Genomic DNA, 26,597 nt, shown 5'->3' with positions numbered 1-26,597 from the left:
AACAAGGGGTATGTGTGGATATACTAAAATTTAAATGAATCTTTGACGTGTTAAATCTGATTGGGTCTTATGGTGAATTTTATAAGCTAGTTAGATAAATTCCTAATGAATTTAGAGAATACAGTAGCAAAATCTCCAAGAAACACTCATAGTGTATCATTTAATAGGTACTATACCAAAAAGTAAGGGAGGAAAATCATTTCTGTGAAATTTGAACTGTTTGGTTTTGGAAAATGCCATTATATGGTAGCCTTTGTAGGAGAAAGAAGTCGTTTATCTTGCCAACTCATTCAGTCTATGACATTCAATAAAAGCTAGCCAGAGTGGATCAGTTTGTTGAGCCTCCGATTTTGGCTCAGGTCGTTATCTCATGGTTCATGGGTTTGAGCCCCACATCAGGTTCTGTGCTGACGACTCAGAGCCTGGAGCCCATTCTGTCTCCCACTCCCTCTCTGCCTTTTCCCTGCTCATGCTTTGTCTCCCAAAAATGAATAAACATTTTTAAAATTTTCTAAATAAAAAAAAGCTAGCCACATCAAAAGGTCTTAGCAACAAAAATGTATGAAGTCCAGTGAAGTTGACCCACAGTCAAATTTTAGAGAACTGGCTGATGTAAAGCAAGTTTACAATGCCATTTGAGATAAATACTGTATAAATTGTTTAAGAAGAAACAATGGGGGGAGGGAGAAGGGGAAGTATTGTGTTAATAGTATTAATGAATCTTTGAATAATCCCTATCATTGTTTATAATATAGTCTACAGAACAGCAAACCCCAAATAAATGAGTCTTTGAATTCTAACAATTTGCCATCCATGTTTTTTTTAATGTTTTTTCTTTGTTTTTGAGAGACAGAGAGAGACAGTGTGAGCAGGGGAGGGTCAGAGAAAGAGGGAGACAGAGAATATGAAGACAGGCTCCAGGCTTTGAGCTAGCTGCCAGCACAGAGCCTGATGCGGGGCTCGAACCCACAAACCATGAGATCATGACCTGAGCCGAAGCCAGATGCTTAACCGACTGAACCACCCAGGTGTCTCCATTTCTTTATAGTTTTTGTTTATAGCTTATAGTTTTTCCTTTTGCTATATTTTTTAATTTATGAAAAGATAATATGGATTATTTTTAAAAGGATTAACACATTTTTATATGAATATAGTATTGGGGGTATTTGATGTCAAACATGTCTTTGCATTTTAAGCAAAGATTTAAAACTCGTGAAAACCAAAGTTTTTATAATAGTAAAAGTAATTATTGTTTCCAACCCAGTAACTATATGCTCTTTTGTATGAATTACTCATATTTCTGTCCGGCTATCTCCATTCAGGACCTGCTCTTATCTAAGCCAAATGAGGTGAACATTAATTGTAACTTGATGAATCTTGGCAATTTTCTCCATGAGCAAAAATAAATATTGCTGCTTCCCCATAAATCTCAGTCTACCTGTTTACGCAGGTATTCATGGATGCAAGGCAATGAGGAAACATTGCATAGTACAGTATACCGGGTATTTTACAAAAATATACTTTCCAGCTTTGGGAGTTGAGGTACCATGAGGAAGAAACAGAGCTCTCTGGATTAAAGCAAAGAACCCAATGTCCATTTAAAGGCACTATCCCGGGGTCCCTGGTTGGCTCAGTCGGTTAAGTATCTGACTTCAGCTCAGATCATGATCTCATGGTTTGTGGGTTCGAACCTCACTTAGGGCTCTGTGCTGACAGCTCAGAGCCTGGAGCCTGCCTCAGATTCTGTGTCTCCCTCTCTCTCTGCCCCTCCCCCACTCATGCCTTTCCTCTCTGTATCAATGATAAATAAACAATAGAAAATTAAAAAAAAAAAGTAAAGACACTATCCATTCTGTGACTCTAAAGTTAATTTGTGACTATTTTAAAGCAGCCACACATGTAATGTCCCATAGCACCAAGCCTGATGTAAAGTCGAAGATCAACAGACATGAATTCTCCTCACAGAATATAAAGTACACCCTGTCTGGAAAGGAAGTGATCACCCACTGGAAGTCCCATCTGTTCACATGTAGTGCACACCATTATGCAAGACACCTGTTTTAGTTTAATGTTGATTGAAGGCCTATATAATTGGTTCATAGCTTATAAACCTACAGAATTGATCAAAACCCAGCTGGCTTCATAGTGACAAGATCTCACTGAGATAGGAACTAAACTTGTATTGTTAGCACTCTGGGGAAGATTTTCTTCCACCATATCTTCATGTAGTGAGGGCTCATCAGGTTTCATACAGACTAACCCCACCCTTTGCCAATCATTCTACTTTTGGTACTGGGGCTAGAAAACATTTCCTAGTGGCCTATTATTTCTGTAAATAGTAAATTTTTGTAGAAATTGAGGATAAGGAAAGTATAGCATCTTCTTTCTAATACTTTTCCTACAGAGAAAACTGGAATTCTGTTCACTGGAAAAGAATATTAGATAAAAACTATCATATGTTAGAGCAGAAGTATTAAATAAAAACTTACGATTTAACTTTTCAAAACAATTTTATCTCCAGATGCTACTCCTAAATTATTTTCCAGTGACAGAGGCAAATTGTACATTTAGAATGGTGAGATCTTGTGGTCACCATCTTGACCACATGATCACACAGCATCACCAGTAGCCAGACACCCTGATATTGTGATCTCAATTTAATTTGGAGAAAATTTTTTAAAAAATCACAATCTGGGGCACTTTATAAAATGTTGGCATGGCCCTGAGATCTTCCAAAAATTCAGTGCCTTGATAAATAACAAAATTTGATTGACATGTCTATTAAAAATTACATAATATTGCTGAGGGAAATTAAAGTAGACTTAAAACATGGAGAGATATACATTATTGATGTGTTGGAAGACTCAATATTGTTAAAATGTCAGTTCTCCACAGATTATCCTATAAATTTAATCCAGTGTCATTCAAAATCCCTAGAAGATTCTTACAGAAATTGACAGATTGATTATAAAATTCACATGGAAATACAAAGAACCTACAACAGCTAAAATAACTCAGAAAAAAAAAATTGGAGGGGCAGCACCATCTGATTTTAAGAGTTCTTAAAAATCTCTAGCATGATGTTCATATAAAGAAAGGCAAATAGATCAATGATATTGAATAGAGAGTCTATATATTTAAAAAAAAAAAAAAAAACCTCGCACACAAATTTTTGACCCAGGCACAAAGATAATACAGCAGAGAAAGGATACCCTTTTTAACAAATTGTGATGGAATGATATTTATACCCCCTTCAAAATGAACTTAGATCTATAACCAATGCTGTATTTTAAAGTTAATGCAAAATGGATTATAGAGCTATACATAACACCTGAAACTATAAAGCATCTAGAATAGATGGGAGAAGTCTTTATGGCCTTGCGTTAGGCTAAGATTTCTTAGATGTCACATCAAAAGCATAATTTACAAAGAAAAAAATTAAAAAATAGACTTCACCAAAATTTACAATCTCTCTTCAAAATATAGTTTTGAGAATGAAAAGACAAGCCACAGACTAGGAGAAAAATCTCTGCAAAACATGTATCTAATAAAGGTTCCTGTATCTAGAATCTAAAACTCTCAAATCTTAGCAATAGGAAACAACCCAATAAAAAACAAATAGGCAAAAAATGTAAACAAATGTGTCACCAAAGGGGATACACAGACAGGACACAATCCTATGAAACCTGCTGAATATCATTAGTGAGTAGGAATTGCAAAATAAATCAACAATGAGTTTTTACTTCACACTATGAGAATGGCTACAATTAGAAAAAACTGGCCATACCAAGTGTTGGAGAGGATTCTGAGGAACTGGTACTCTGATACAGTGCTATAAAGAAAGTAAAGTGATACTAACCATTTTGGAAAGTACTTCAGCAATTGTTTAAAAAGTTAATCTCTTTTATACTTACTATATGGTCCAGACATTCCTCTCCTAGTTATATATCCAAAAGAAAGTATAAAATATGTTCATACAAAGTCTGGTATGATGTTCATAATAGCCTTATCTGTAATAGCTAAAACTAGAAATAACCCAATTGTCCATTCACAGGTGAAGGATGAAATAAAAGTGATATAACCATACAAAGGAATACTACTCAGCAATAAAAAAGGAATGAACTATTGATATATTCAACAATGTGGTTGAATCTCAAAAAAAATTACAATGAATTTAAAAAGCTTGACAGAAGAGTACATTATATATCATCCTATTTATATAAAACTATAAAATGCAAATTAATTTATAATGACAAAAGGCAAATCAGTGGTTTCTTGGGAAGGGGGTGGGGAGGAGTGAAGGGGAAAGATTAAGGGACAGGAGGAAACTTTGGGAGGTGGCATATGTTTACTACGCTGATGTGGTAAAGATTTCTCTGCTGTTTACATGTGTCAAAACATCAAATGTTACTTTTTACATATGTGTAGTTTATTGTTTACATCAATAAAGCTATTTAGAAAAACAAAGGCAGAGACTGCTCTATAAGAATCTGAAGAACAATAATCAAATATAATACATGACACAACTGAATTTGGGATTGGAGAAAATCATAGGAGAATTTTTGGGAAGAGAAAGAGGAATTTGACCTTGCTCCCATGTATCAGATGATATAATGTAATGGTTAACATTTCTTAGGTGTGATAACATTATTGTGGTTAGGTAGTAAATGTGATACAGACAGAAATGTTTGACAGAAAAACAATGTGTGTGATATTAATAAGGATGGGTCTCAATGAGAACTGTAAGATCTTCTTTCTCCTGTGTCAAAGTTTCTGCACATTTTAAAGTTTTTGAAATAAAAATTTGGGGAAAACATGTGGTGTATGTACTTACATGTATCTGGATGTGAAAAGCGAGAGAGGGAAAAATTTCAGTTCATAGACAGCCAATAGAAGTCGAGGAATAAGTTGTGGGGAGAGACACATTTTGTCTGAGATCTGCTTTGGCTTTGCCTCATACATGCTACAAATGTTGTAGGGTGCTCAAACTTTGACGTATATGCTGCAAAAGGAGTTGTAGAACAAACCGTTTTGAGAAAATTCTTGATCATGATTGGAACTGAGATGCCCATAAGAATTCTAACTGAGGGATGCCTGGGTGGCTCAGTCTTTTGAGTTTCCAGGGTCATGGAATCAAGCCCCACACAGGGCTCAGAGCAGAGGATGGAGCCAGCTCCTTTCTTTCCCTCTGTGCTTCTTCCCTGCTTGCATTCTCTCTAAAATACTGATACTAACATTAATAATAATAACAATAAAGAATTCTGACACCTCAAGTTTCAGGTTGGCATTTCTGCCTGGAAGCCCAAGTGCAGGTTTGTTCAGCGGTAGCCCTGGTGTCAACAATAGGTAGAAGAAAAAGAAACAGGATTGAACAGGGAAAAGGTGGGCCATGAGGCAGACTCAACAAGGTCTCAGCTGATGCCTCTTGAGAAGCTCTGAAGCTACCCTCCATAACTGCCCCCTCCTGGGGCAAGGAGATAAGCTTTTATACACCTAGCATCTCCCAGTGATTGCAAGGTCTGCCGGGAAGAGGGCAGAACCTTGGACAACATGAGCCTCTTCAGCCAGCAGCGTCTAAGGGAATAAATCCCTCGGTCCTGAAGGAGAAACCTGCTGGGTGGTGTAGCATGATATCCATAATACCCTGCTTCCCATGGTTCTTTTACAAGTTCTTCATACTTTTTATCAAGGCATGCAAGACTAATTATTTATAATGCTTATAAAATAATTGGCGTATAATCATTCATCACTTGTATACATTGTGAGTATACATACAGATGATTTCAAAATCTAATTTTCTTCAAATCATGGCTTAACTTTTCTCAGTTCATGCCATGATGTGGAGACCGAGTTTGACTTTTTTTTTTAATGTAGGTAGCTTAGGAGAGTAGACATAGGTTTCTGAGGTTCAAAGGTAAAGATAATACATTGTCACAAATGTATTCAAAAATTGTCTTGTCCACATCCTAAAACTATTAAGTGGCAGAGCAGAAATTAGGATTCAGGTTTGGTGACATCGGAGTCTAATGACCTCAACCCTACACCATTAAACTACCTGTTAGCCCTAAGTCTTAACACAAAGAATATCACCTATCTGATGACAAGGGTGATGTAGATTGTCCTGAAACATCACCAATGTATGTTAAGGCCTGTACTACAGCTTCACAGAAGGAAAGGTGGGATAGTTTATTATTAAACACAATGTATTCGGCCAGCCAAATATCCCAGAGCCCAGAGAGATGTATGAATGGCACATACCCTAAGGTTACAGCCATATTTCCGAATCCAGGCAAAGTCTCCTCTCCCCTACTCAACTAATCCCCTCAAGTTCTTGACAGGGGGAGGTCTTTCCATTGCAGGCCACTCACAATACTACCTCTCTCTTGTGGTCAGTGGGGAATAAATCCCCCTTTGACCTATTCCCAATCCTTTGGCTCACTTTCAGCAAGGCCCCAGCTCTTGGTCACTATTGTCTGGTATGATTAGTCCATGTTTCAGACCCATGCCATATGTCCATCAAGGGATCAGACCTTCCCCATTGCCTGGCTGGGCCTCCCTTCAGCATTCTCTCTTTACATGTTATTACTCACAGAGTCTCTGCATGGAGGGGAATTGCTAAATGCCCTTTACCTATTCCATCTTAAGCTCTTAAGTATATGTTCAATAGTTAGAAAGTAAAAGGACGGTGAAGGATTTCTGTCCTACCACTAAAGAAAAAACAAAGATACTGAAACATTCAGTGCTTGGTTAAAAAATCAAAGAATTCCAAGTTATCTGCCTAATATTACTGAATTCCTCTCCTCTTCCAGTTTCCTTGGTCTACTCTTAAATCAGCCAGTCAATACATAATAAACACATATCAGCAGAACCATCAGACCTTGCAACCTGTTCATATTTCAGAATGTATTTACATGCCATTTGTGTATTAGTTATTTTTCATGCTTTTTTCTTGCCTGCTCAAGCACACCTTCTATCATATGGGGCAGCTCCCTGGGTCTAAGTGTCTGCACAGTTGGGGGAAAGACAACACATTATCCTCTTGACAAGAAGCTGAATTTGGCAAGGAAATTGGACACAGTTTCAATCACATGCAGAGGATATTAACTTATTATTCTTATTAGGGAATATGGACTTAAATATAAAACACACTTGCACCAATATGCAATCTATGGAAAGGAATGGGAAGATTCTGTCAGTTCCCTCTAGAAATATTTAGAGGTGTTTGTTTTTCTAAGCCTTGTCAATTAAAGCCTTTGGGAATAAAAACTTAAACAGTTCTATGATCCACTCTTATTAAATAAGCTTTTTAGTTGAAGGTGGATATGATAGAGTGAGTTTTTAGAGTCAAAAGACCTCTACTTACATCTTAGCTTTGTTCCTCATTACTGTGATACCCGACAATCATATGACCTTTCTAAAAGTTCAGGATTTTGACTTACTCTGAGTGTATTCAATCAAGAACAAACATCTACCCAAAATATATTTAAAGCTCAAAAACGAAGTCAGTTTTACTCATTAGGATGCTTATACTTGTACCTTTAGAGTTATTTTAACTGCTATCCTTCTTCATTGATTAAACAACTTTTGTTTTGAACTCATTTTTTGTGATGGTTATATTCCTGCCATTATAAAGCTTAAATTCTAGTAGGAGATCAAGAGTTTAGATAAATGAATACATGATTATGTTAATCATTGATTATAATACGTACAATGAATAAAAATAACAGACTGCAATGAGACAACATGAGGAAGGAGAAAACTAAAGTTTATGGAGCAGCAGGCAGTCCTAGAAAGTATGTCAGAGAAAAATGCATGGAAGTTGAACCTAAAAGAGGAATTCAGAGTTACCTGGGTGACGGGTGCTTCACTGGCACAGTCAGTTAAGCACCTGAAACTCTTGGTTTCAGCTCAGATCATGATCTCACTGTTAATGAGTTCAAGCTCCACATGGGGCTCTGCGCTGACAGCACAGAGCTTGCTTGGCATTTCTCTCTCCCTCTCTCTCTCTCTGTCCCTCTCCAGCTTTCTCTCTCTCTCTCTCTCTCTCTCTCTCTCTCTCTCTCTCTCTCTCTCAAATTAACTAATTAATTAATTAACAAATGATAAAAAATAAATAAAAGAGTTGCATGGGTGAAAAACCAGGCCAAAAAAAAAAAATCTGGGCAGAGAGAATGGTATATGCTAAGTCCCTTTGCTGGAAATGAGCTTAGAACATTCAAGAATGGCAGCCGTAGATTAATCATATTCAAGAAAAACTTGCTAACAAATTGTAAATATAGTAAGGCTAAATACCATAAGGCAAGAAGTTGTTTTTGAAGGATGTTTTACTGGGGACCATGTGATCTGATTTGCAGTTTTTATAAAGATCATTCTGGTTACTCTGTTCAGAGTTGCATAAAGGGAGCCAAAAAATGGAGGTAGTAAAACCAGTTGGGGTGCCACTATAGCACCCCAGGAACACTGAAAGTACACCATTGTATGTTTATTATGGTCATCATCATTGCTAAATTTGAGAACTTACAAATGGTAACCACTGCTCTGTGTACTTACATGTGTTAACTGGCTAAATGTATTTAAGATGTGAGGGGGGGGGGGTACTGTGGGAAGAGAAGGGAAAAGTTTCCAGAAACATTTTACAGATAATATTAGCTAAGTGGCTAAAAGACTAACCATCAAGGGTACAATGTGAGGGAAATGCAAGTATTCAGAAATAACCCTTAAAGTTCTAATTCATGCAACTAGGGAGATGGAGGTAACACTTCCTGAAGTAAAGAAAATTAGTATAGAGGCAGGTTTTGCAGGGAAAGCGCCATTTTCAATGTTACTTGAGGTGTCTATTGGATTGTCTCAGTAGCTTACGAGGATGGCAAAGGTGATGATCCCTATGTTAAAGACAAGGGACATCTAGTTGCATATAAATGACCATAACCCTCTTGGAATCTTCCGCTGCAGGGGACTCTGACATGTGGGCCTGAAATCTCTGTAGACATCGAGTGAACTATGGAGAAGATCTTTCATGTTTTATCTTCCTTCCCATCAATAGCATACGGTGATTTCATAAGCCAAAACCGAATAGAGAATTTGACTTTAAAATTATGTTCTAACATTAAAACATCCATTTTCATAGAATTATAATCGAATGGTGACATGGTTTCAAGAGTCAGATGAAACAGTAGACCCTTAGAATTTTGTCTTCAATTACAAGGTCTCTATACATGAACGTAGATTTTTTTCCGTGTGGAGAAAAAACAGTCTACTCACAAGCTTGTTGCTTATGGATCTCTTTTGTGCTTTCTGAAGAAAGTATATTTTTAAAGGTGGGTTAGGAAGTCTAAGCAAGAATAAAATACAGGCTTGGAGAAGAAATTTTAACCATAAAAATAAATGAGGGTGAAGGACTAGGTTTGTGTGGTTGACTACATTGGGATCAGAGTTCACTGGGGTTGGGAGAGATGAAGCTAATATAAAGGCCTAGGTCCTAGCTCTCCCAAAGCGGTCCCAAGATCTCATTAAGCTAGTGTCACTTCAAATCTCTTGAAAAACATTTTAGTCAGTCCACCCTTACTTGGGAGGGGGGGCATTTTTTTTTTTAGGAGAGCTGAAACCCACTGTAGGGTTCGAACAGTGCTGATGTGATTGAGGGTAGTACTGTTGTGAGGGTTGCATAAAAGGAGAATGTCAAAAAGGATCCCTCGGTTCCTGTCTTCCTCTTACTTCTTCCCACCTGGCCCATCCCATGTCCTTTCATTTCTCCTTCCTAATGTATCTTTTTTTTTTTTTTGTCCTCTTCGTTGCTATTACACTGTCTACAGAAGGTGGATGTTTTACGTGATCTTTAGTGTTGAATCTGAAAAGTTCTAGGAAGGATCAGAATTGTAAAGGCAAAAATGCAGATATGGTATCAGTTAGGTCAAAGTCATCAGCTTTCTGTCAAATAAAAACAAAAAGAATATGCACTCTTTACTGAGTTGTCATAGCAACCGTCTTATTTTCCTTTTGTGAAGAGACAATTAGGTGCTAACCTGCATGTTATCCCAAGCTTTTTGAAGAAAAAAACTCTCATTCTTCCAAGAGGGGCAGTATTATTGATTTTCATGGTTACTTCTGGGATCAAAGGAGTCACTATTGATAATTGTTATTTTTGTTTATTTATCTTTTGGTGCATGTATGAAAGAAGGATTAAGAAATGTAAGTGGCAATCCTCAGGACAACACAGTCCTTTCCTCACTTGGGATGTTTTGGAAAATAATTTTGACAGGCAGTTTAAGTCCATGAGAATATCACATTTGCTCCTTCCTGCCAGGTACCCTTTGACCCTGTCCTGTGGAATAAGGACAGGGTTGCAGCTGAAGACTGCAAATGCAATGTGCATCTCTGTATCCCTAAGACGTCTTTCCTTAACAATATCAATTAAGTGACTTGTGTTTGTCCCTACCCCCACCACAGTGCTAGGCACCAAGGATACAATATGAGAGAGAAACAGTCATACTTCCTGGTAGAAGAGACAGATATTAATCTCTCTCTCTCTCTCTCTCTCACTCACTCACACACACACACACACACACACACACACACACGTTTAAGTATGAATCTTATGATTGTTTTGAAAACTCATGACAGGATGGTATTAGCTAGTTTTGGTTAGAAAAGTCCTGGCTAAAGAAGTGATTCTTGAAAAGAGATCTAGAGAATAAATAAAACAAGGTAAGTAGGATGTGCAAACATTCGAGGGAAGGGGGGCGCATGTGCAAAGGCCCTGTGGCAGACTAGAACATGGCATATTCAGAGATATGAAAGAGGCCAGGGGCTGGGCGACATGATGAGCTGAGAAAGAAAGATGAGTAAATGCCTTTGAATTTTGGTTCAGTTTGTCAAATAAGTGAAGACCATCTCATTCATCAAACATATTGAACATGTTTGCTGGACCAGGCATGAGGATGCAATGATAAATTAAACATGGTCCCTGCCTTTGATTTGCTCACTTCAAAATGTTCTATTCCTTCCTGACTTCCACAAATATTCTGGTTCTTTCCCTATTATATGGGACAATTTATCTCTATGTTCTGTCTTCTCTATTTATTAGCTCTGAATGCCAAGCCTGGACCATAGGAGTGCCCAAGGTCCAGGACTAGAGAAAGAAGTGAACCCATTGCTAGAGGAAAATATATTTTAAAAAATCGGAAGCAATTATGAATGTTCAGAGACAAAGAATTTCTGGACATGATTACATTGTCCAGTTCTACACAGGCATAAAGTTTGCCAGCACAGCAAACTTTGACCATGGCTTTAGAGTTTAAGAAATATGACTGCTTAGAGGCAGCTGGTGGCTCAGTCGGTTAAGCGTCATGATTGCACAGCTTTGGAGTTTGACCACGTCGGGTTCTGTGCTGACAGCTCAGAGCTTGGGGCCCGCTTCAGAGTCTGTGTGTCCCTCTCTCTCTACCCCTCCCACATTCACACTCTGTCTCTCCCTCTCAAAAATAAACAAGCATTAAAAAAAATTTTTTTAAGTATGAGCACTTACACATCATATCTTCTTTGTCACAGCTGGAATAGATGCCAATACTCACCTCATTTTATAAGTAGCAATATTCAAGCTTAGAAAGGCTAAGTGAGGTGCTCAAGATCCCTTCAGTGTTAGTAAGCAACAGAGCCTGCATCCAAATATAGACTCATTGACTGCAATTTCAGTGCACTGCTCATATACTGTATCTCCTAGATTGTATTCATGTGTTCACCTGCTATGATTTGGGCATCTATTATGTTCTGGGACCTACAGACAGTAAGTTGAAAGTTATGGTTCATGCCTTCAGGTGAGCAGTCCAGTGACAGGATATTTCTAAAATAAACACTCGTATGAGTAATCATTCACAAATTGTGACTGATGTAAGGAAGGGGCATGATAAGTTCCAGGGGCAAGCAAGAAAGGAAGGTCATATTTTACATTTGAGAGTCAGAAAAGTGAGACTCATACCTGAAAGGCAGCTAGGAGTGTGAATGGCATTTGAGGGAGAGGAAATAGCGTGTGCAAAGGCCTTAAGGATGGACAGAGCACTGCACGTTTGAAGGGCTTACAAAAGGTGAAGGAAGGCAGAAGGGGTCCCTGCAGAGTTCCTTGAGACATGTTGAGGCTTTTATCTTTATGCTACATGTGATATGAAATTGAGCAAATGCAGGACAGCTGAGGCTCTCAAAAGTACTGTCCTCAGTATTGAGCTGTAAAAAGAAATGACACCTGGGACAAAAAAAAAAATCTCTCATGTCTGGTAAGGAGTCCAGGAAAATTAGGAAGACAAAGTCAGAGTAGGTGATGATGGAGACCAGATTGGAGGTTCAAGAATAAGTGGATAGGAAATAGCAGTTTTGTGATCCCTGACCCAAGACCTTGCAAACAAAAGCAAACCAAAAGGTATCTTGTGAAGTTAGGATTAAAACCATAAACCACTCAGCCCCTACTCCTTAGTTAGGTCCACTCCCTTATGCTATATTTCTCTTGGCAGATGGATGGGTATCATTTCTCTGCCAAATCTCAAAGCCCCCACTGTTCCATCAAGGTAGCCCTCAATGGGAAATTAAGCTGGGCTACTTTCTAGCTGTTGAAGTGTTTTGCCCATCAGTCAGGAGCAGCAGTGGGGGCCAGCACATGCTACAGTCATGGGAGAGGTTCAAGGGTCTGCTTTTATTTACTTGCACATCACCACACTGGTGGCAGCGGAAAAGCAGAGAAGCAAAGATAATATATGAAAGACTATGAGCTAATGGAAGGGGAAATGATTTTGAAGGGCAAAAGAAAGGCACCATAGCTCAGCAGCAAGATGAGAAAGATGTAGTCGAAAAGGAAGAGAGGGAGATCATGAAAAATCACAGCCAGAACTAAAAAGCAAAAGGAGAAAACTATGTGATTATGATGATCAAAACTTGTCAAAGATGAACAGAGAGCCATTGTTAATGGCTTTGAAAACTGAGATAAGAATGTACTTTCTTTTAGTAAGAGCCTGACTTTGTCTTCTTGTCAATGACACTCTTAGGTCCAGTTTCAATGAACACTTTACAAGTCCAACTTAAAACACGTTGACTATGCACAATAATGACAGAGATTATCTATTTCTTTTAGTTATTAATTTGACATCAATATTTTCATTTGCTTTCTATCTCTTTATGTTCATTAGAACTACAAAGATGACTTTAAGAGTTGGCAAGATTACATAGCTTTGCACTTACAGAAATAGAGTGTTCCAAATGACAACTTTAGAAACAGAATACTTTAAGTTCAGACTTACTTTTTTAAAAACTCCACTAGGTTTATTTGCAAAGTCATATAGAACACCATCATATTTTACCTAATGTATTCCCTGGTGATATATAAACAAAAATGTTCACATTATAAGAAAGAATTGGATGTTGCTTCCTACAAAAACACTGTTACGTTTACTCTTGATGGATGTGGCCAAGAGTTCAAAGGGAGCCAATGGAATCTGGTAGAAGTGTATCTCTCCAGGCTGACTGTGGAGAAAACGTTTTACCCTTGTATGTTAAATCACTGCAAGGCAGCGACCTAACAATCATGGGGCTCTCAAACCAGCAGGAATGGTCAATATCCTTGTAGATACCCAACAGGGCAAACAGTGCCAGGATTGGCTATATATAAAAGAGCAAATCTTCTGTTTGTAATTATAGGAAAAAAAATACCTTGAAGTCAACACTGAGGAGTCAGAGGGGCTGGTGGAGGAAAGAAATTGTGTGTATCAGTGTGTGGAGGCTGTGCTTTGTCTGCCAAGTGCAATGTGAAGTGACTGTCTGGAAGAATTGGCTCTTGAGGTGACCTGCAGTTTTTTAAGATGTCCTGGGGAACAAAATACTGAACTTCCCAAGCATGTACTTACTTGCACTACCAGCAGCTCACTGGAATAAACACAGCACCAGGCTTCTGGTCTGAAGAGCAAAGAACTGATGTGTGGATCATTTCAAGCATGACACAATCACCTTCCCTAAAAACTGACTTACATTCACCAGCTGTGCTTGTCTTAGGTCCATCCCAAAGAAGAATGTGATTGTGTGTATGTGTAGTATCATGTCTGCCTAGAAATACTAAGTGACAATAACAAAACATAGTAAAACCACATCTTGTCCAATAACATCTGGCTGCCTTTATTATTTATACTTCTATGGCAGACACCTATTCATAAAACATGGCCTCTGTTATTTGGTGTGTGTATCTCTTTATGCATATCCCCCCTCTCTCCCTTCTTTATTACCTAATCAAAGATTGGAGGTCTAAATAGAATAGCATCAAAATTATCTGCAGAAGATGGGGGCATCTGCTCTAATAAATACATCTGCATTTCCTGAGCACCCACCCTATTCCAGACACTGTGTGCTACTATTCACACAATACCCTTTAATCTTCCAGTGGCGAGAAGATCTCCATGGTAGTGGTAGAATGAGGGATGGTTATATATCAGAGACTCTGGTAACAAATTTCTAGGGCTTGAATTTTGAGTATCACTTGCCAGAGGTGAAGTAGCTTGTCCAAAGTCACCAACCAATAATCTGGGGCCGAGAGTTTACACCACTTCTAATGACTAAGATCTTATTCTTTCTGTAATGTCACTCTTCTAGAAGATGTGACTCTTTCTACCCCCAAAAAACAGTATTTGCCCCCACAATTATACTGAATGCTTTTATCATTATGTATTTCTTGACAACTCAGTATGAGCAGGAGCCCTCAAAATGTTGACTCCCCAGATGACTGAGCAAGTCCCAATTGCAAACATTCTGTCCCATCTCCAACCATATGTCATTATTTCTTTCTTGAAAACATGGTTACTCTAATTAGGAAACAGGGTGTACAGGTGGTGAGGATGGCAAATGCTGGTCTTAACTGCTGTGAACTTTCATTTCAATTTAGTCATATCAATATTTCAAACTTCTTTCAGGTAATAACACACCCTTCCTCTTTACTGCGAGTCCATCAAATACATTTTTCATTTTTGTTACAAAGACTTTGGGATGTCATGAGCGATGGGTCTCCCATCCCACCTAAAGACTCCAATAAGGCCTTCTTGTCCCAATTCTCAGCTGTCACTGGAGAATACACAAAATTTATTATTTCTCATAAAAGTAATGATGGGTAGAATAGGGGTTTGAGAATACTTTCAAATAAAATAGAAGCAAACTTAAGGAAATGCCTCTCCCTCAAAGAGACTGTGATTCAGATTTCATAAGAAAGATCATCATTTTGAAATGTATTAAGATAATATGAAGAAAAACAGCATGGAAAACTATTTTATGTTATAGCCAATAACCAGACACGACTACACTTGATTGAGTGGTTGCTACTTGCTGTATACACTTCTGTGTATTTCACAATGGTCAACCCATTTGATCCCAACAACCTCCAAAGATAGGTAATATTATTATCTCTACTTTAAAAATAAGGAAAAAGGGACACACAGATTCTAATAATACCAACAGACTACAAATAATAACTTTTCTTAAAACAGTGGTGAATGCCAAGGATATTTGCTTCAAGTGAACTTTTTGTTCAACCAGAATTTAATAAGTGCACATTTTGTAGTTGTCACTGTGTTTATTATCAAGTCAGTTCTGCTATAATGTGACATATATGTTCTTACAAATCACAATGTTATGTAAAATTTTGCAATAAAATCACAAGATTTCTGGGGAAAAATGGGTTAGGGACACAATACTCAAAAATATCCATCAACAGTGATTTTTTTTAAAGAAAGAAATCTAATTAAAATGGAATGGCTTTACACAACTTAAATGGCAAAGAAATGCATAAATGTTGTGATAAATATGGCATTTTATCTTAAAAAAAAAAAGGAGCGGAAGTTTGCTCAAGGAAGCAGGTGCCAGAAGTGTGCTGTTTGTGATTTATTGTAAAATTGTGTCTGAGAGATACAAGCAGATGTTTGAGGCGTGTGCCCGTGCACGCACATTCTGTGTATTCCTGCATGGCTTAGTATAGCTGGATGCAGTTTACTATGCTTATCTAGAATTTCATGGGGAAGAAATCACACATGGAGACAAGAACTTTGTGTTAATACTCAAATCGTTCCCTAATATATAAGTCTCCTAGGGATGAATTTGCATTATCAAAACAAATGATAAAGCACAACTAACTGGCAATACTCTTCTGAACAGACCAGGCTACGTGCTCTCTGCACCTACGAAAGTGGCCAACAGGAGAACTGCCCTGACTGGAGACAATAGGGAATGCTCAGTGTAGAAAGGACCACAGGATTAAGCATCACGAATAAACAAGGTATCAGAGGCACAACAGATCAGCAGAGGAAATGCCAAGAGGAGGAGAAAGCAGGGACAAATATATACTGGTGAAATAGGATGTGGAAAACAATTAATGCATTAGGAATTAGTTGATTCTTGATTGTCTTACTCCTGCTACTATAATATGGCTCTCTGATGGATGGAAAATGCCTATTATCCTCAGAATGGAATACTTGTTTGGGCCAGTGAAGGAACTTGCTAGTATTTCAATAAAAATGGAGGACCAACACATGGATGAATGCACCAAGAATTTAAAAGTAAGCATATTTCGCCTAGTCAATCTGCAAAACACAACAGTGAATTTACAGCATGTGGTCATGAGTTAATAAACTCATACGGTTTAACACCATCATACAGTCCCAGAACTTTTCTTCCGATTGAAATTTTATATGGATAAAGATGGTAATTCATTAGTATAAATATATTGTTAGTTTATTTGTGTAGTATATAATTCTAGGACATTAGCAATAATGATGAGAATATTTTGATGAACCCAAAAATGGGAAACTGAGTTTTTCTTGATAGTTCTAGTTTTGTGACTGTGTCTGTGCCCTGCAGATTTTTTCCTGACTTCTTTTTCTTATTATTCTTTGGACAGTATCACAGATACTATGATTTTTAAAGTTTGAAGCCTGTCACTATTACAACTATTAATAACTTGCCTTGAAATCTCTAAAAATGGTTCAAAATAGTTCAATTATACTGATTCTGAAACTAACAGTGAAGAGCTGGCAAACCTCAAAGTTGCTCATGAACACTATCTAACCACTTTTCCAATTTCTTAGCATCTTAGCAATAAGAAGTTAGACAAGGAGAACTCAACTAACCCTAATGCTATCATGTTACAGAACTACAATGGCATCTCACAATATGCATTAGCATTCTATTTGATAATGAACTTAGACCAAGATGAGAATGTACAGGGGTAAGATTCAGATGGGCTTTCTTGGAATTAAATTAAGCATATACCTGTATACCCTAACAATATACGTACTGGTACATTTTAGTTAGACCAGATTTAAATAGGCCTCATGTTTTAGACTCTACAACCTAGTTAATCAATAAGACATAGGTAAAAAGTTTAGGGGTGCCTGGGTGGCCCAATCGGTTAAGTGTCCAATTTTGGCTCAGATCATGGTTCTCATGGTTCGAGGGTTGGAGCCTCATGTCAGGCTCTGCACTGACAGCTCAGAGTCTGGAGTCTGCTTTGGATTTTGTGTCTCCCTCTGTCACTGCCCCTCCCCCACTCACACTCTCTCTCAGAAAAATAAACACTAAAATTTTTTAAATTTATAATATATGAAAATGATTACTGAGGAAGGCTCATCTTGAGATCTATACCCTAACAATCTAATATAAGTAAATATTAGGAAGAATATAAATAGTAGTAGTTAATATTTCATGGGTACCTCCTTCCTTGGCATTACAGTAAACATTTTTCGTATATTAATTAGATGTTCAAAACAACCATATGAGGTAGGAACTATTATTGTCTTCTTTTGTTAAATGAGGAAGCTGAGAGATAGAGTGAACTTACAGCCCCAAATTCCATGGATCAGACTTTAGAAAAACTGTTCTAGAATATATGCAAAGCTTTTTGTTGGCTTAACTGCAAATCCCTTGCCTAAATGCTCTTTGGTTATATAAGCTGAATTATAAACAATGGGTGTTAAAAAACAAACAAACAAACACAAACACACATTCAACCAAAGAACAGAAACTAGATTCTGGAAATTCATTAAGGGTAATGATAAAATTAAGGCTTAATTATCAAAACATATGGAAACTCCAAGGCAATTTGCATCTTTCTCACAGGCTTGAGTCCTTGAGGATGGGCCAAGGTGGGGAGACTTGGCTCCCCTGGGGATTATCCTCAGCCAGCCAGAATGCAATGAGGTTAGGTTGAATGCCAGCCTGGGGAGAGGCTTATTGTCAGTAAAACTATGTATCTGGGGCCTCTACGTTTTGATGAAGGGGAACAAATTGATCACTGATCCCTTGATGTCTCTAAAGAAATTATTAAAAAAAATATTAAATGTCAAAAACTCAAGATTAAACAGGGTAATGTATTTTATAATAAACATTAGGTAAAACAGGAACAGCCTCAAGACTAAAAAGAAATACATTACAATTTGCCAAAAGAATGTACTAAATTCTTTTGTACTAAATTGTTTTTATATAATAAATACAGAGTCAAAAGATGAACCCCCCCCCAAAGGTCAAATGTGACTTGGGTTCTCTCTTGGAGGTTCGTGGGGTTGAATTTTTGAGGACCAGTACCTCTTGGATCCCTGTAGACTAAAGCCTGCATATCTTTATACCTATGTACTTATTCTAAAACACTTTTATAGTATTTAAGTCTGATCCTAAATACTTTACAAATACTCATTCAATCATAACACAACATTATGAGGTTAAGTACTGTTATTCACGTCCCCATTTATAGATGCAAAAGCTGAAGCATAGAGAAAACAAATTATCTCCCCTAGGTCACAGAACTAGTAAATGGAAATTGAACACAGACTAACTCCAGACCACTCATTCTTTTTTTTTTTTTATGTTTTTATTTTTGAGAGAGACAGACAGACAGACAGACAGCGGGAGCAGGGGAGGGTAAGAGAGAGAGGGAGACACAGAATTTTAAGATAGGCTCCAGACTCTGAGCTAGCTGTGAGCCCAGAGCCCGACACGGGACTTGAACCCAGGAACTGCGAGATCATGACCTGAGCCAAAGTCAGACACTTAACTGACTGAGCCGTCTAGGTGCCCCAGACCACTCATTCTTAAACACCATGCAGTGTAAAGAGGAAATGTGGAAGTAGGAATTGAGTCAGTGGCATTAATGTTGGTTTTCACATAGTTCTGAAATGTCATCAGAGACTGCAAAACTTTCTCTTTTTTTAATTTTTCAATGTTTATTTATTTTTGAAAGATAGAGCACAAGGAGGGAAGGAACAAAGAGAGAGGGCGAACAGAATCCAAAGCAGGCTCTAGGCTCCGAACTGTCATTACTGAGCCCAACACATAGCTCAAACCCACGAACCGTGAGATCATGCTCTGAGCCAAAGTTGGTGCTTAACCAACTGGGCCACCCTGGAACACCAAGAGTGCAAAACTTTCAAAACAAAATACCAAGTCCCAACGGGCCCTAGTTGGAGAATAACGAAATCAAACACTTCATAAAAAGAACGTCATAGGTTTTGGGGTCTTAAATTGCTAAATCGTCTTTGTTAAGAAAAAGTATGTATACACACATACTTAAGCATATGTACATACATAATTTACAGTTATATTTAAATAATAAGCTATAGGTGATTTTTTCAACTATAAAATTTGCTCAAGAACAGAGAGAGAGAAACAAGACCTAAGGTCCCATAGGTCGAATTATATTATTTTCTTTTTTGGATTGCTAACCCATGGTTTGCAAAGTCCTCATTAGCAGGAGAACATCAGGGGTCAGGAGGGAAGAAAACAACATTGCCTGGGTCCATAAAGCCTCGTGACCATGGTAGCCTTTCTTAAATAGTCTAGCATGTTGGAATGAAATTCAAAGATTACAAGTATTCTAATAAGAAAAGATGAGCTTTTAAAATATGGTTTGATTCATGGCCAAAAGGATCATTAATTCAATATTGTTTTGTCTTTCTATTTTACATTCATTATGTGTTATACAGTTAGCCGCGGGCAGCTCCTTAAAACCGTTCAAAGACATGCACATTCGAATTAATGTTTTTTAGAAAACTGTATTCCTTCCACTTGAGATGGCAAAGTCTCTTTTAATTTCTTTTCCAGAGCCTCAGTTTGAAAGATAATACAGAAATATCCAGGCAGCAATTAGGTCTGAAAGAAATTCTTGGATGCTTAAAGAAAGACTGTTTGACCATTGAGTCATAGGTAGGAAAAGACATCCATTATACAAACAAGTGAGCTCATCTATCATGTATATTTCAATGCCTACTGGGTACCAGTACTGCAGACACAATGATGTACCACAGACACCTATTCCTGCCTTCATGGTACTTGGAGACTAGTCAGAGAAGTGTATATAATTACAAGTGGAGACCAGTGATATAAAGAAAACAGTTTTTTGAGTATATAAGCAAAGAAGCTGGCCGTAACTTGAGGCTGTAGGTGAGGGCAGCCTAGGATGGATGTTCTAAGAAGCAGAAGAAAATCATTCCATACAGAAGAAAACAAGAATAAAGAAATATCACATGTATACAAGGTTCTGTGGTTGAATGAGCACAGCATCTTCAAGACCTAAAGGAGCACCCATATGGATGGTGACCTGAGGAGAAGAGTGGCGGGGCTAGGGAGGGTAGTGGTGGTAAATTAGTCTGACAAAGTTGGCAGGGAGCAGACCACGTGAGGCCTCACAGACCACTAAGGGTGGGGATTTTATTCCCAGATCAATAGGAAGGCATAGTTATAGAATACCATGATTGAATATATTGTCAGCTTTCCACTGACATAAAAGGCCATGGTATTTTTCATTCTTTAGTGTAACTGAAATTTTATGAATGAAGGAGTGAATATTTTCATTTACTTATAGCTTTACTAGGTTATGATTGACAAAAATTACATACACAACCCTAAAAAGGCATACAATGTGATGATTTAATATATGTATAACTGAAAAATGATTACCACATAATTAATTAACACATCCATCACTTCATATTTAATATAGCCTTTAGTAGTCCTGTAGAATGCAAACATATGTAAATATATAGGGGTGTGGTTCTGGATCACTACAGAGAGCGTGTAATAAACACAACCAGGCAAAGGCAAGGATATTCCTCCCTTGTAACTCATAACTCCCCACACCTGTCAACCATCAACTTTTCAGGTTTATAACCAAGGCAATGATTTAACATCTGAACAGTAACCGAATGGTTTTTACTGAGTTTTCAAAGAAGCGAAAGAAGACAAACACAGTTACAGAGACATCATCCAGACTACAAATAACAGAGTGTCAGAATGGTTTTCCCTTCTATTAGCAATTTGTCAATGTAAAGAGACTGGACAAACCAACATCACTAGATCTTGCTTCCTTGTCATCGGTGTTCTGTAAATCAGAAATGAGCCAAAAAGGCTTGCTCTTCAGGGCCACTTAACTCACTACTTTGCAGGTGTGGTGAAGGTGATCTGTTCACAAAATAATAATACAAATGGGCATATACTAACATGATTTTTTAAAGGTCCCAGGGTCTTTGTGCAGCAAGAAATCATATAGCTTTAATTTTTTTGTATACATATGGGGGATAAAATTGAGGCACCTGGGTGGCTCAGTTGGTTAAACATAAGGGGGGGAGGGGTAAGAAATAACCACCCTTACACAAATTTCTATGGTTTTCATGTCTTCATATTCATCTGCCATTCTGATGGAAGTATTCAAATCTGATTAAAGATCTACTCTGAACTTCTCCAGGGCAGGCATGCACAGGGATTCATCCAAAGCCATTTGATCAATTAATATATGCAAAAACTCTCTGATAAATGTGCAGAGTCATTCTGACTTCCCTTTTTTTTTTTTTTTAATGAGAAGGCCCTGGAGATCACTATGCTCTCTCTTCTAGCCAAAGTCATTCTTGACATTGTGTTAAGTATTGAGACTTCTTTTGCAGTCATTTTATTTGTAATAGTGTCTTGTGTGTTGTGTCTCCTAGCTCTACATACAAACTACCACGCTTACAATCTCCATGAACCTAAGTGCATCAGTGGCGCTGGGGATGCTATACATGCCGAAAGTGTACATCATCATTTTCCACCCTGAACTCAATGTCCAGAAGCGGAAGCGAAGCTTCAAGGCGGTAGTCACGGCAGCCACCATGTCTTCACGGCTGTCACACAAACCCAGTGACAGACCCAACGGGGAGGCAAAAACAGAACTCTGTGAAAACGTAGACCCAAACAGTAAGTAACTTTCCTTTCATCTTCCCCTGCTACATCAGGAAGCTCTAGAAACTGTGGTATGAGCTTGCCTCTCTTTGCAGAAATATTGTGCCCATCCTTGTCTTAACTGAGTAGATTCCTGGGAGAATGCTGACTTTTGCTCTTAAGAGTTTGCTTCATTCTTGACCTCATTTGAGTTTTGTTCCCTCAGAGAAAAAAAGCTTTTAGAGGCTCTGCTTCTCAAGTGTGAAATCTCCCCTTCCCTTCCTTCTTGTCCTTTGGTACCAAACCCTTCAAGTGACATAAACACACCTGTCAGTTTGTGACCCACCTTTTTTGCTCTCTTCCTATTAGGGGAACAACTTCCCAGTAGGAAAATTTTAACACTTGATTAAACTGTAGCAGTGGGAAGGTAATTGTAATATTTAATAACTCAGAAAGCAAAACTCCTTTCCACTGGAATGTTAATGCGGAGAACATGAGGATTCTTTACTAAGCAAGCTTTCTAGAAACAAGACACACCCAAGTATATAGGCCATCTACCACCATGCTCATGATGCCCCCACATGGGCAAAACATCGAAGACAAAACATTAGGGAGGGGATAGAGGGTGAAATGTCACATTTGATATGCTTGTATCTGCAACCCTTGGGTAGCCTTTAGTGACACCCGCAAATGACTACAAAAAGATGGAAATACTTGGTCAGAAAACAAGACCATTTACCTACATTCTATGAATTCCCACTTGCTAAATTACTAACAGTATGGTGGTAAGAGTGCATTTTAGATAAAAAATACTACTTCCAGGATATGTTTTCTAGGATAAGGCAGATTCTCATACCCCCTGTTTTTAAAGTAGAGGGGGATTTAGGTTGTCCATTAAATCACTCAAGACATTTTTCAGTTATCAACTAATTGTTTCATAGACAAAGGCTTCTTGCCAAGCAGAAAGGAATCCCTATTCTAAGTACCCTGAAGTAATCCTTTATACTCTGAAAGTAAGAGAGATCTTTAAAGTGTAGGAGGCAACCAAGTTTGTTCCTGACAAATTCTGTGCAGAGATCCATGATCTTGGCTCATCTCCATTTCTAAGCAGTTGGCTGAGTGAATATTGTGAAACTTTTTGGAAATATGTACATAAGGTACCAAAGGCTTGTTAAAAATACCCTGGGCTTCATTTTGACCCTCTAATAGATAAGGCATTTTGGGACAAGGCAAGAGGAAAGACAAAGACCACACTGAAAGATTGAAGAAACAAAATCAATGTATACGCTCTGTTCTTGTGTTTTCAGAGTAAATGGTCAATAGAGAGGAGGGGAAGTGGATGTCGAATCCTATGGTAATTGATGTGACATAGGAAGAGGCTTCGGGTTGAGACAGACCTAGGTTCAAATCCCAACCACTCCACTCCCACCTGTGTGGCTTTGAGAATCACTGAGCTTTTCTAAAGCTCAGCATCTTCATGTTTGAAATGGAGATAATATTTCTGTAGTTAAGTATTATTATATTAATACTTAATGTATTGTATTATAATAATATATATTATGCATATTATGCATCTAGAAAATAATATAACTATTATTATTATTCTTTTATTCCTTAAAAGGCAGAAAACTCTGCCTAAAAGTAAATGTAGAGTTATGGTACAGACAAAGGCTGTATGGACGTAGACAGAACTGATGTCCAAAAAGAAATATTTCCACAAACATATATGCTTAAGTATTTTTATACCTGTTTGAGAAATATACCTGCACATTTATACTTCTGTAGCGTTTTATTCTAGGACCCCTTGCATTTTTTAAAACCTTTGTCCTAGAAATATTCCATTAACAGTTTTACATGTATAACTGAACACACACAATTTAACTAGATATGTCCAAAATTCAGTAAGCAGAAAATATGATCAAACATCTCTATGTATTGGAAAAAAATGACCAAGTTAGAAGTTTTGAATTTGGACAATTCGGTACTTTGTTACTTAAAAATAATTAGCTTTCAAACAACATTTCTATTGTTATTAACTTTAATGATTAGGTTCTATCCTTGTTGAAGCTGTTTTGGATATGATAATGGCTGTAAAATGCTAACATTAATAGTAATATTAATACTACTAATAATACTTACAATACCTACCCTTTGAAATAGGCATTATCCAAAATGCTTTGTGCGGAAGATCTTTTACCCCTCACAGTAACTCTATAGAATGAAAATTGCTTTTCACTGATGAAACCAACTCTTAGTGAGTGTCATTACTAAAGTCACATATCTAGTTAGCAGTGGAGGTTGGACTGAAACTCATGTCTGACTCCAAAATCCATGCCTACTTCTCTTTGCAGTTCTATTTCTTACAATGTAAGTGGCATGTTATAATTCTAAAGCAGAAATTACCCTTTAGGCTTCCTCAAAAGATGATTCAAGTTGCATTTAAAGAATATAATAATGTGGGTGGCAGACTCTTGAGTTGAATGTGCTGTGAAATGTATTATTGCTTACTGTGTTGTCTACAATGATAGGAGTAACTTGAACTCAAAGAAGGCTGCCCAGGTAGAGGCCTCATTTTACTTACCCAAAAATGTAAATAACTTATTATCTATGCCAATCATGACAACTATTCTGTTTAGAATTCATTTGATGCCTTCCCATGAAAAAATCTTGTTTGGTTTTGTCAATGATTTTTTTGTTGTCTACACAGAGCAAAGATAAACAGTTCACAGGGAAAAAATGAAATCAAATAGAGTTCTCATCTTACAAGCTGTCCAAAACAACTTAAAAATTGTTTTAGTTCTTTTGGTTTTGTGTAGACACTCCCTAAAATAACATAAGTAATTTGAATAGATATTTGCTCAACCATAGGAGGAGATTCATGTACCTCCAAACATTGGGGTTTCTGATGACCCAGCTCCTAAAGACCCCCCACAAAAAATCAAATTACTTTATCCATGCAAAATCTGTCCAATAGAGATTTCTGCAGTGATGGAAATGTTCTAGTCATATGTGGCAAACCAGCACTTGAACTATGGCTACTTAACTAAGGAAATACACTGTCCATTTTAAATCATTGCAATTTAAAAAGCCACCTGTGTTTGTGGCTACTATATCAGAAAGCTCATCTCTAGAAATCAATAGGTCTTAATAGGCAAGGATTTTTATCTAGGACACATATTGGAAATGCCTCCCAAAATTTTAGTGGTGATGTTGACCTGGAGCAAAGTCAACTTCAACGGATGAAGTATTTGAAATCAGATAAAAATGCAATCAATTAGTTATTTTAAATGATCCAAAAGAAATCACTAATCTGGAAACAGTGGTATCAGAGATAGTAATGATATTCAAAAAAAGTCCAGAGCTATGCAAAAATGTATGTATGTAGGGTAAGAGCAGTAATGAAAAGTTCAACTAATGAAAATAAACAGTAAGACTACTCTCATGTAAAGGAATATGATTATAGCTTATGTAATACCAAACTTAGCTCAAATAATCTCAAATTTCCAAATAGTAACAGAGACAAAGGAATTATATGCTGAAATTAAGCTGTCTGGTTAAAAAGGAACAAAGGCACACACCATGTACTTGAAAAAGAAACATGTCTTTCCAAAGGGGAAATCCTATACACTATTCTCTGAGGAAGGGTATCTGAGAGGAAGACGAGTTTAGTTTATAGTATGAGCCTCGAAGTAAGTAATGAAACAAAAATGTCCCCTTATTCATTGTTGCTCCAAACACTTGGTCTCAATGTATTTCAGTCTTGAGTGTTTTCATTTTGAACAGCCCTGCTCCGTCATTGCAGCTTGCCATCTGGTGCATGCATGCTTCTCCTCATCCAACTGCACACTGCAGCTACATGTCTACATAAAAACGAAATTGCTTGTTGGCTTACCATGGGCCAGCAGTCCCTGAGTTTTCCCCAAGAAGCTCAGTTGTCCTCTAAGGTTATGTCTTCTGTTAAAATTCCATTGTTGAAAAGAAAAACTTGTGTGTGGAGTACACAAAAAGTAAATCTTACAATTGTAACATATCTGTGCACTACTGACGTTAGATATTCAGAGTTGGGCAAGGGCTAGTTGGCTTCTGCATTCAGATTGAAACGCAGTAGGGGGTTTGGAGTGTAGCTCAGCTACTTGTTGAATTTTTATTTATACAAATAAGATTTCTATTGCTAGAGGATCAGAAAAGCCTGACCTACTTCGGATAGCTTTAGGACTGGTCACCATGATGCCTTCTCCACATTCATTGCTAAGAAGGGCACCTCAAGCTCTGGTTCTTGCATTTGCAGCCTGAATTCCGCATGCCTCCGACACTTTCAATTGCTACTTGGCACATTTATGTTCATGGCAAACTTGTAAATGCCAAATAAACAACAGGACTTGGTTGTGCTTGGGACATGGCTTATT

The 26,597-nt window shown here is 37.6% G+C and overlaps 1 protein-coding gene and 1 long non-coding RNA gene across 7 annotated transcripts in view; one reads left to right on the top strand and one right to left on the bottom strand.

Annotated features, from left to right (window-relative positions):
- LOC115274058 overlaps window positions 1–26,597 on the bottom strand; it is a 308,694-nt gene that overhangs the window by 25,711 nt on the left and 256,386 nt on the right. The gene's annotated exons all lie outside the window — the stretch shown is intronic.
- Window positions 1–26,597, top strand: part of GRM7 (glutamate metabotropic receptor 7) — an 850,676-nt gene that overhangs the window by 771,641 nt on the left and 52,438 nt on the right. For 5 of the 6 annotated variants that reach the window (XR_003901066.1, XR_003901065.1, XM_029917442.1 and 2 more), the window contains exon 9: window positions 21,981–22,227. Coding sequence is in view for 4 of the 6 variants with exons in the window: in XM_029917442.1 (XP_029773302.1) it covers window positions 21,981–22,227 (247 nt within the window). In the remaining 2 variants the exon portion in view is untranslated. Of the gene's footprint in view, window positions 1–21,956; window positions 22,228–26,597 lie in introns of those variants that run through there. The other variant, XM_029917443.1, reaches the window with a different exon arrangement.

Source organism: Suricata suricatta, chromosome 12 (assembly GCF_006229205.1).
Source record: "Suricata suricatta isolate VVHF042 chromosome 12, meerkat_22Aug2017_6uvM2_HiC, whole genome shotgun sequence".
Classification (NCBI taxonomy): domain Eukaryota; kingdom Metazoa; phylum Chordata; class Mammalia; order Carnivora; family Herpestidae; genus Suricata; species Suricata suricatta.
This window is presented reverse-complemented; position numbering and strand designations above follow the sequence as displayed.